This window comes from Mycetomoellerius zeteki, unplaced genomic scaffold (assembly GCF_001594055.1).
Source record: "Mycetomoellerius zeteki isolate Tzet28-1 unplaced genomic scaffold, Tzet1.0 scaffold62, whole genome shotgun sequence".
NCBI classification, from domain to species: domain Eukaryota; kingdom Metazoa; phylum Arthropoda; class Insecta; order Hymenoptera; family Formicidae; genus Mycetomoellerius; species Mycetomoellerius zeteki.
The window spans coordinates 3,771,572-3,782,126 of NW_017257632.1; the positions used below are offsets into that span (position 1 = coordinate 3,771,572).

The 10,555-nt window shown below is 38.5% G+C and overlaps 1 protein-coding gene across 5 annotated transcripts in view; it reads right to left on the bottom strand.

The window, feature by feature from the left end:
- Positions 1–10,555, bottom strand: part of su(sable) (suppressor of sable) — a 12,774-nt gene continuing 2,219 nt past the window's right edge. For 3 of the 5 annotated variants that reach the window (XM_018457318.1, XM_018457317.1, XM_018457316.1), the window contains exons 3-9: positions 4,595–4,979; positions 4,209–4,458; positions 3,705–4,057; positions 3,337–3,550; positions 2,925–3,223; positions 2,185–2,395; positions 1–1,958 (exon numbers count right to left, since the gene is read on the bottom strand). In XM_018457318.1, coding sequence (XP_018312820.1) covers positions 130–1,958; positions 2,185–2,395; positions 2,925–3,223; positions 3,337–3,550; positions 3,705–4,057; positions 4,209–4,458; positions 4,595–4,979 — 3,541 coding nt within the window. In that variant the 3' untranslated portion in view covers positions 1–129. Of the gene's footprint in view, positions 1,959–2,184; positions 2,396–2,924; positions 3,224–3,336; positions 3,551–3,704; positions 4,058–4,208; positions 4,459–4,594; positions 4,980–5,751; positions 6,333–10,555 lie in introns of those variants that run through there. The other 2 variants (XM_018457320.1, XM_018457319.1) reach the window with 2 other exon arrangements.

Sequence of the window (10,555 nt, forward strand, 5' to 3'; positions counted from 1 at the left end):
GAAAATAAATTGGAAAGACTTTAAAATATGTTTTTGAGTGTTACATGCACGCATATATACACACGCGATTTTATCGCTTGTGAGAATTATAATGAAAGGTGTTCACAATCTATTTTCCCTATATATCTTTTAATTATTGGTCACCATATTGGTCCTACTGCGATTTCTTCGGCGAACACGGCCGCCGCGCTGTCTACTGCCCCCCCAATCGTCACTATTCATCGGACCAAAATTGGGTCCATTTGATCCATTTGGACCGAACGGATCACTGCTAGCGCCATTAGGTCCTCCAAAATTATTGAAATTGCCACCGCAAGGATAAGGCGGCCCCCCTCCTTCGTAATTATCCGGTCCGAAGTTACCTGGCCCAGGGCCCAACAGTCCGGCTCCATTGTTACGCTGCGCGTTGAAACGTGGATCGAAATTCATCTGACCTTGGGGCGGCATCGGAGGTCCATTCATACCCATCGACGGACCGTGTGGCATGCCCATGGACGGTATATTCTGTGGCGGCATCGGTCCAGCGTTCATCATAGGTCTCATTGGACCCATGTTACCCATATTCATTGGATGGTTTGGACCTATTGGACCTATCATATTTTGAGGTGGACCCGGAATGCCGCCGGGTAATGGACCACCAGGCATACCAGGTCTCACTTGCATGCTGGCGGGACCGAGACCGATGTTGGATCCTATTGTCTCCATTGGCTGCATCCCTTTAGCCATCATTGCAGCATTGGTCGCATTTTGCGAGGATTGTTGATTGGAAGCTGCTGCTTCGAGAGTTTTCCGTCGTGGATCTGAGCGAATACATTGCGGCGGCGATTTCGGTATCTCCTGTTTCATCTGTGGCGGTGGTGACATTGGCGAGTCGGCTAGTTGCTCGGGCTTGGTGATACGGAAGATCTTGCGGAGGCGCGGATCATATTTGACCTGTGCATCATTCTTCGTTAGCTTGAGGCCAGTGTAATCCGGTCTGGGTATATCGACTACATAGACTTTGTATGCCATCGGTGGATGCGACGCAATACTTGCGTCGATCTCAGTGCATGGTATATGCGCAGGTGCCGGTTTGAACGGTAGACTCAGTATCTGCCGCAGATCCACATCGGATTTGACACGCAGATCTGTGTCACCAAAATCACCAGACTGGAAACGCTGTCGAAAATCCATGTCTTGTCGTCTGAGATCTTGATCCGCTCTCGTGCGAAGATCGGTGTCCATGTTAGCGTCTACCGCGGTGATACCGGAACTGTAGATGCTCGTTTCTAGCCTGAGGGGCTTTTGCTCTCTCTTCACATCAGAAGATATGCTAGGGCTGCTCGGTTTTTGCTCAATTTCTCGACGTTGCCTGGGATCCCGAGACATTCGTGGATCCCTGGATACAGACATTGTTGATGAACTCGGACCTGGTGACCGCCTCGGACTTGACGATGTCTCGCTATCCGTCTTTATATCTTGCATTGATTTAATTTTCGACGCATCTTGATTTGAGTTTGCCGCTTGCTGCGTCTTGTTGTTCGTGGAACTCTGAGCCTTTAGAGTAGAGAGCAACTTAGATACCTCGGCACTGATATCAATCTTGCTTAGGTCACCTAGTTTGTCCACAATAGCGGCCGGTTGAGGTACATTGGATATAGATGTCGCAGATTGGAAGTTCTCTTTGATAACAACATTCTGAGTCTTCTCGATGGATTCAATTTCGTCTTTCAAACTATCCACTATGGTAAGATTACCTCCCTCATCGTCATCGTCATCGTCGTCTTCGTCATCCGAATACCAATCTTCGATTATTTGATCGGTATTAGGTGCATCGGAATCGTTATCCATGTTTTTCAAACTGTCTTGAGCCGCGCGTTGTTGCTGCTGTATTCGCATAAACAATTCTTGCGCCTTTTTTGGTAAGCGAGGCGGCATTGTTTCGTGAACTTCTATACATGAAGAAATGAGATGTTCACCTGTTAAACACAGATATAATTGTTTTTTCCATTAATTATCTGTATGTGCATAGTATTTGATATGAATTATATTAATAACAATGAAGATTGAAAGCAATATATAAAATATTAAATAGTAAACAATAGAAACAATAAGCTAAGTATAGGTAAACATTATTAAATATCTTGTAATATATTAAATATAGCTGAGGAAAAGAAGTTAAAAAATAAAATAAGCCATTATTACTTTGTTCGCTACTGTGGAGCTTTCCCCTTTCCTTATCCTCATCTTCAGTTGGCACTTCGATAACGAGTTCCGATTCCTCATCTTGATCACTTTCGTCATCGAGTTTATTTTTAGTAAGACTTGCTACTTTATCGGCTATACTATAGACAAGTGGTGGCGGTTTCTTTGCATTTAATAACTGCCTCAAGTCAATATCTTTCCTCTTTCTCAACTGCAAATGTAGGTAATATAAGTTTCATAATAACTGTGTGTGTGTGCTAATATTATATCTTTTAATTCAAATTTATGCCTAAATTCTAATCAGAATCATAAGGCTCATAACATATTCCTGTAAGACTTGTAAGAACTTTTAAGTACTTAAACCTTTATATAATATTTTTATGACAGCTTCTTACTAACTATAAAATTTACAAGAAATCATAGATATTTACAAATAATCATTACGATACATACGCATAAAATTAGAATACTAGTCATAGTTCTTACAAGTTTTACGAGAACACATTACTAGTCTTACGTTTCTGCTTAAGCTGGTTCTACATTAGTCGCATTGCAGCGTCGCAAGTGTTGCGGTCCAATCAGAGTCGAGCTAACTTGTCGTTGATTGAACCGCAACGCTTGCGACGCTGCGATGCAACTAATGTAGAATCAGCTTTAGAATTGACACAGCTGTAAACGTAATTCATAACAATATAAATTATAATATAAATTTGCGCAGTAAATAAATTTAAATTATATACCTCATCTGATATATTTGTTTCTTCTACAGTCTTCAGATGATCTTCTTTTGTTTTTTCAAGAGTTTTGTTTGATTCTGCAGTTCTTTCGCTATAGAAATCTACAGGCGGTGCAGCAATTTGTGTCTGTTGAGTAGCTAAACCTAATGCCGCGTTCGGAAGTTGAAGTCCAAGTTCATTTGCTGACTGCATTAGCATAATCTGCTCGTAAGGAACTCTGTCCTCATCTGATCCCCATCGCGTCTTTTTTCCAGAAGGCTTTCTTTCCCTCACATTAGTTTTTTGCTGATTTATTTGTTCTTCTATTTAATAATTAAATAATTATGATTTTAATATAAGAATTGAAACAAATAAAAAAATATCACAATATTTTGTAAAAATTGATCAATTTCCATTTATTAAAAGAGAGGATTACCTTTCTCTTCTCTTTCATCAGCCTTTTCTACAGGTACTGATAAATTCAATTCGAAGAGACTAGGAATCTTTTGATTTGTTGTATCTTGGCCTTGAGCTAGAGAACGTGCAGTATTATTTATCATTAACACTGCACCTTCTCTGCTCAACCTTGGAAAATCACCAAGAATTTCCTTTGGTGCAGTTTCCAAATGTTTTAAAAGAATACCTTTTATCTGAAACACAAAATAATTCAAATATAATTACTTTTAGTGTAATAAATTTATTTTTTATCAGTATCAAATTTTTTTATTTATAACTCACATATTGACACTATAATACTTTTTTGTAAACTAACACATATTATGATATTATAAAATTACAATATACCTGTTCGTTTAAAGGCTGATGAGAAAATTTACAATTGTCACCCTGACTGCACTTTAAACCTGTGTGGAAGAACTTGCAAGGAAAATCATGATGCATATAGAGGCACTTGTCTCGTTTTGCACAACAATCCATAAGGTAGAACTTGCACAATTCCATCTTTCTAGGTGGCAAAGCATTGTGCGAGTATGGACAATCATCCCCCCTGTGACACTTTCCTTGCATATAATATACGCAAATTGTGTCCGATTGATCTTGCCCGTGATCGTTGTTCTGCTGACGACGATTATTTCGATCATTTCGAGCTTGACCCCGGGTCTTGTTCTTACCACGTTCGTTCTTGCCACCACGACGCCCTAAATACACAAAAGCATTAAAAGTAATGCAATGTAGTCAATAAATTATAATTTTAGTAATTTTAATTATATAACCATGATAAAAATATATGTAGATATAATATTTTAATTATGTCATTGCAATTAAAAGAAATAGAAATTATATTTCTACCTCCTCCTCCTCCACCTCCACCACCTCCTCCTCCTCCACGTCCAGTGCCGCGTTTGCTGTCATTTTCTCTATGTCGATTTATGTTGGGTCTTTCCTCATAATCTGAATTGTTGTCAAAACTCTCATGCTCATTTGTACGCCTGGGAGAATTATTCTCTTGAGAATCCTTCCTGATGGGCGAAGCTCCTCGTACAAACAGCATTTCGTCTTCATCCTCATTTGTGTTTTCATCATCGCTCAGTTTTCGTTTCTGTATCATACAATATCATAAAAATTGAATCATAAAACGAAGACACCTTATGGTTTTCAAAAGCACACTTAATACAGAAAAAATAATATTTGATGCATTTATATAAATGAAATCTGTGATTGTGAATTTTACATACCTTCTGGTCTTTACCACGATCCTCTTCCCTCTCATCGCGCATTCTTTTCCTAACTTTATTTCTGTTGTTTTTGCTTTTTGGCTTGGATTCTTGACTCTTTCCTCCATCCTCTTCCATCGCAGCTTTAATAGCTTTTTCGACATCTCCAGCCCAGTCTTCAGTCGGTCCCTTATATTTCAAAAATCGATCATGCTTACCAGCTGCTTGCGCAGCTTGTGATTTTTTGTTCTTGTTGAACTTTGCATCAAAATTCTTATTTTTTGCAGTATCTGGCTTAGGTGGTGGCTTGGCAACCTCCACTGGTGCCTCAATTGTTGCACAGATAATTGGTTCATCATCTTCGTCTGATGGAATTTCTCCATCTTCTAAATCGTTATCGTTGTTGCTGCACATTTAAAAAAAAAAGAATATTATGAGAATTACATAAAAGATCTGCAACACAAATGCTTCGTAAGTTATCCTTGAGATTCGTAAACTACTCTTCAAGTATTATTTATCGCTTAGTAATAATTGTTTACTTATGCATCGTATTTGTTTAGATAAATATTTATATATAACAATTTTTTTAATTCAATACATGAAGAGTAATAATTAAATTATGTATAATTATATGGTTATAAAATAAACTTCTTGATTAAAACAAGATGTCCTAATTCAACAGTTGCTACGATGACAATTGCAGAAAGTTTCTATTTTTAACGGTTCCGAGGAATATTATCCTTCGTTGTATAATAAAATAACGGAATATATACGTAAAACGACGAATTACTTTACTGAACTATATATGTCTCTGCAATATATGTATACGATACAACTGTGACTTTCCTTCGTGCACGAAATTATTAAGTATATACAAAATCTTTAACAGGATAAGATATACATTTTCGTTTTCATTTTCATCCGTTAGTGTATCGTTCATGCATTACTTTATACGAGACCAAGATGAGCAAGATCTGATGATATTTGTCTCTCAGAATACATTTCGATTTCGACATTGTGTACATCGAAACACATTGACGAAACGCATTTCTCGATCATTCCGAAAAATCGATCGGCGTGACAGTTGTAACAGATCGCACGCGAACATTTCTCAACGGAAATGACTCTGTGCTCATAAATTTCTACAAGAAAGCGCATCTCTCGATTTATGTTATCACCTCATCGTAAATCATAATAGCCTGTCTCGGAATATATCACGAGTGTATGGTGATGGTGGTGATGATGGTGATGGTGGTGGTTGTTGTAGCGTGTGCGTGCGTGCGTTTCGTGCGTGCGTGCGAGCCTGCGTGCGCCGCGGCGAGCTAAAAATGACGTCGAGGCGAATTCATGAAGACGGACTCGCGATTGTCGCCAAGGTCAAATTGATAGCGCAAGCAGTCATTGAACAGGTCGATAGACTATATACGTAACGCGGAGGAGACACTCTCTCGTGGAGGGGAGGAAAAATCCGGATCGCACGGGCTGTAACGTGGCGGCACCGCAGCCGATAGCTACTGGCCGTGCCGAAAACATCGATTCGCACCGCGTAAAAGGAGAACACCGGGACGGAAAGGGGACGGTGTTATGGCGCGAAACAGGGTGACAGGGATTGTACACTTCGCACACTCGGATGACGTAGAAACTGATCGATAGGCGAGATCCGGCGAGAAAACGACAGGTGCGCGTGCGGCTACCAAAGACTGCAAAGACGTTGGCTGAGAATCACGGTTCTGCGTAAACACGCACACATACACTCCAGCCGTGTATAGATACATGAGAGAAACGAAATGATTCGAGATATACGAATCTAATTTTCGCGGAAGTTTTCAATCGATATTGTTCGCTAAGAGATAATGATTGCTTTTTCCAACAAGAGACACACATGAATCTTTGTTTGTCAATTTTTATTGAATAAAGATGAAATGATTCACTGTTGTCTGTGTGTCTCTTGTCCAATCGCACTAGTTTAGCGAATTGCCTTTAGCAGAAAAAACAGCTTTGCAACTTTTGTAAAATTCTTTAATATGATTGGTTTATACATTTAGATCCGGTGAGGAACTAAAGGTAAGACTAATTATATTAAAGATTTTTATAACGGTTGCAAAATTGCTTTTTCCACTGGCTGCGTTCAGCACAGAAAACTAATCGGTTAGCGCTTAGTGATTCTTTAATACGATTGATTTTTGCCTCTAGTTCTCCGCTGGATCTAAGCGTAGGAATCGATCTTATATTAAATAATAGTTAGTTTTCTGTGCTAACCGTAGCCATTGCTTTACCTTTTCATCTTCCGTATAAGGATCTGAAGGATGAGACTTCGATATGTTTAGTTTTCTATTATGATTACGAAAAAATTTTTCAAATTTTATAATACCTTTAGGGCGTTTTCCATTCAGTCTTCATCTTTTTCTAGTTCTAAGAATTAAAACTAGAAAAGTTAAACCGAAATTGAAGTTTGGAAATAGACATTAGTTGTAGACCGACCGGGTAGAAAATGCACCCTATAAGGCTGCGTCAGAAATTTTACCCGGATTACACAGATATCATTTTACCCTTGTTTAACATTAGAAAAGGATCGGTTTGACGATCCCTCTAGAAGGATCATAAGAGGTAGCCAATTTGGCTCCAAGCACAATTACTTCGTAAACAACAAATAGAAAAAAATGACGTACAGATAATTATAATGAACGTTTCAACAATAGTATCACTAATTTTATTAATTTATTAAAATCGCAAAAGGGTATCACGTGGAAGAAAAATTGAAAAAAGTTATATTAGTTTCGCCAAATTGGCTACCTCGATCCTTCTAGCGTTAACATTCGATGAGCAAGGATAAAAGAATACGTTCGAGTGAAGCTTCTGAACCTTCTGAACGCAGCCTAGGTAAGTAATAATAACTCAATAAGATCCCGGAGATTTTTCCTCAAACACAAAAGGAAACCGAACATACCGAGGTTTCTCGCTCTTCAAGGAGGTCAATCACGTAACTTGGTCCTTATATGTGTTTATATACATACATACGTAAAAATGTTCACCTTTCATGTTTTTACCGTAGAGAAAAGGTTACGTGATCAAGACCCTGTGAAGGAAAAAAGGAAAAGCAATGCGCTATACTACAGCAGGGGAACGAACACGCGTTCCTCGAAATATCATAAAGAACGACGCAACGGCGGAAGAATCCGCTGCTTGAATCTGGGAATCGGATATTGGTAAATCCGAAAAATACAAATACGCGAGAATGTTTATGAATAGTCCATGACTTGCGGTTATCAATTGGCACAAGGTCTTTTCCGCATGTCTTCCGAAGGTCAAACTCATCGGGAGGGATTGCATACGTCTCCCGACATTCTTCTTTTAAATCCATTTCTACCGATGTAGAAATAACTTTAATCTCGGTTTAATTTACTCTTTAACCTTTTCAAATTCTTACAACTAGGGCAAGATAAAAAGAAAAGTTAAACCAAGATTAAAATTAAATTATACATATGGAACATATTATATGGAACGTTAAATCCATTTCCACTTTTAAAAATCTATTCCATCGATCGATTACCGAATTAATGTACAGGTCGCGAGGGAGCGCGATTACCAAACGGAAATAAAAGATTGGAGTTACCTTACCGCTCTCATCGGGTTATCATCAATTCATCATCATTATCACCTGCATTATCATCAGATCATTATTATGTCATCATCATGATCATCATTATCATTATGACTAATCGTCATAAACATACAGTTACAGTGACGTAACATCGAAGGAACCATCACATTCTAAACATTGTCATCGTTGCAATATTGTCGATTTAAGGGTGATTAAAGCGGATGATGCCAAAGGAGATATTACGCCCAAAAGCTCTTCGCGTGTCGATTCTCGTTCATTGAAGAGTTTCTCTGTGTTTCTGTCTCTTTCTGCCTGCTGAATGCGTACCTGCGTATGTGCGTGTCTCGTGTGTTAAGAGGGTAAAAACTAAAGGTCTTTGGACGAGCGTTCGATTGTTCTGGCTTGGAAGAATATGTGCAGTATATAGAGTGACTCGGATCTATCGCTCTTCATTTGTGAATTCTGTGAAATGACCTTTTCTATAGAACGGACTAGGCCTTTCTTTCTTTAATTTTGTACAATTGACTCCTTCCTCTTCAATCAAGATTCAAATTAATTTTGGACGCCTCGATGATCGTAAAACGATAAAGTGAAATTCTTTTGAAATAAAGATCGCTCATGTAATATCGGAAAGAATGGTTTTGCAGAAAATATCTAAAAATTTAGCTACATCCGAAAATAATTTTGTTGGGCCATCAAAATAATTGTGTAGGACGCTAAACTGATTGCTAGAATATCATAACTTTTTGCAGCATTGCTCTCTCATCATGCTTGAGTTTCCTACGTAATTATTTCGATGATAATTTTTATCCTATGAAATTATTTTCAGATTTGTATCTAGCTAAATTTTTAGATACTTGAGCAAAATCGTTCTTTTTATGAAATTCTAATCATTTTATGGCGTCTTTGAACCAAATTATCTTTTACTGCTATACGGTTTTAATATTCATAACCAGATTGGTTTCACATTTTTACTACGAAATAAGACTTGGTTTAATCAGAAATTTCATCAAAACTTAAAGTGCAACGAATCCAAGACACCTGATCGTAGGAGGAAAAATAGGTTTCTCTGTATTCATTTCATCTTACTTACACCGTCGTTGTATGCGCGAATGTAATCGATCTTTTGTAAAGAGGAAAGAAAAGCTGAAGAATCTAAGCGGTCGACCGGAAGTGACCCGGAAACGATCGATCCATAATTTCGAAGCGCGTTTACCGTCTCCGACTTGGATTTATGCTCGTTTCTATCAATGTAGATTAACTTTAATCTCGATTCAACTTATTCTTAACTTTTTTCTAATTCTTACAATTAAAAAAAGTAAAGAATTAATTGAACTGACAATGAGATTAAAATTTAACTACATTGATAGAAACGAGCATTATTTGCGAATCGGAAGTGGTTCGGACTCTCTAACTCAATTTCGTATTAATGAAAATCATTTCTACTACGAAAAATTATGCGCATTTACTTGCCGATCGAAGATTCAGGATATTTATATCTAGAATATCTATCCTATTTTTGCGTTGATAAATTACCGCGCATTCACGACCTCAGGATGCGAATGAGTCAAAATATTCTGCGTTTTATAATCGCCGGTGTATTCTATAAATAAAAACAAGCCGGAGTTGCGACGCGATTCTCTCGTACAATATCTCTCTCTCTCTCTCTCTCTCTCCCCCCCCCCCTCTCGCGCCAAAACTGCACCCCGACCTAATTCTGAAAATAATCCGCCGGGACACCCGCGGGATCGCAATCGACTCTCGAGAATAATCACGGCGCCATTTCGACGAGGATTGCAGGAACGGCCTTGACCCCCTGTCTACCCCGCTTCCTCGCTCGAAATCGATTTGTCGAGAGAGAAAATGGAGCGATCGGACAGAGACCTTGTTCCTGAAAAATATCGCATACGAAAAATCCTACGGTACACATTACATACTCTCCAAATGTTCTAGAGTGAATTATCACTCTAAAGAATGAAATCTCATTAAAGATTGAAAATTGAGTCATTCTTTTTCAGGACTGGCTCAATTTTTACTCCTTACAGTAAAATTTGATTTGAAAGAATTTAGAGAGTGTATATTGTCGACTTTTTCGTACGAGACATATATTCAAGAATAGATCTGCATACGCCGTTTTTTAATCGGGAGAAAAGCTACAAGATAGTAATCGACGCGAAGTATATTTTACGTTACGAAAGAAGAAACGTGAGATGCATCGAAATCGAACGATATCGCTCTTTTTTCGTCGCGCTCTGGCGGAACGAAAATAGAGGAAAGGGAATGCGTCACTAGGGGGGGTGATGGAGGGGCGGAAGAATTAAGAGAGATACGTGAATTTGTAGGGAGGTATGCGTGTGTGTGTGTGTGTGTGTGTGTGTGTG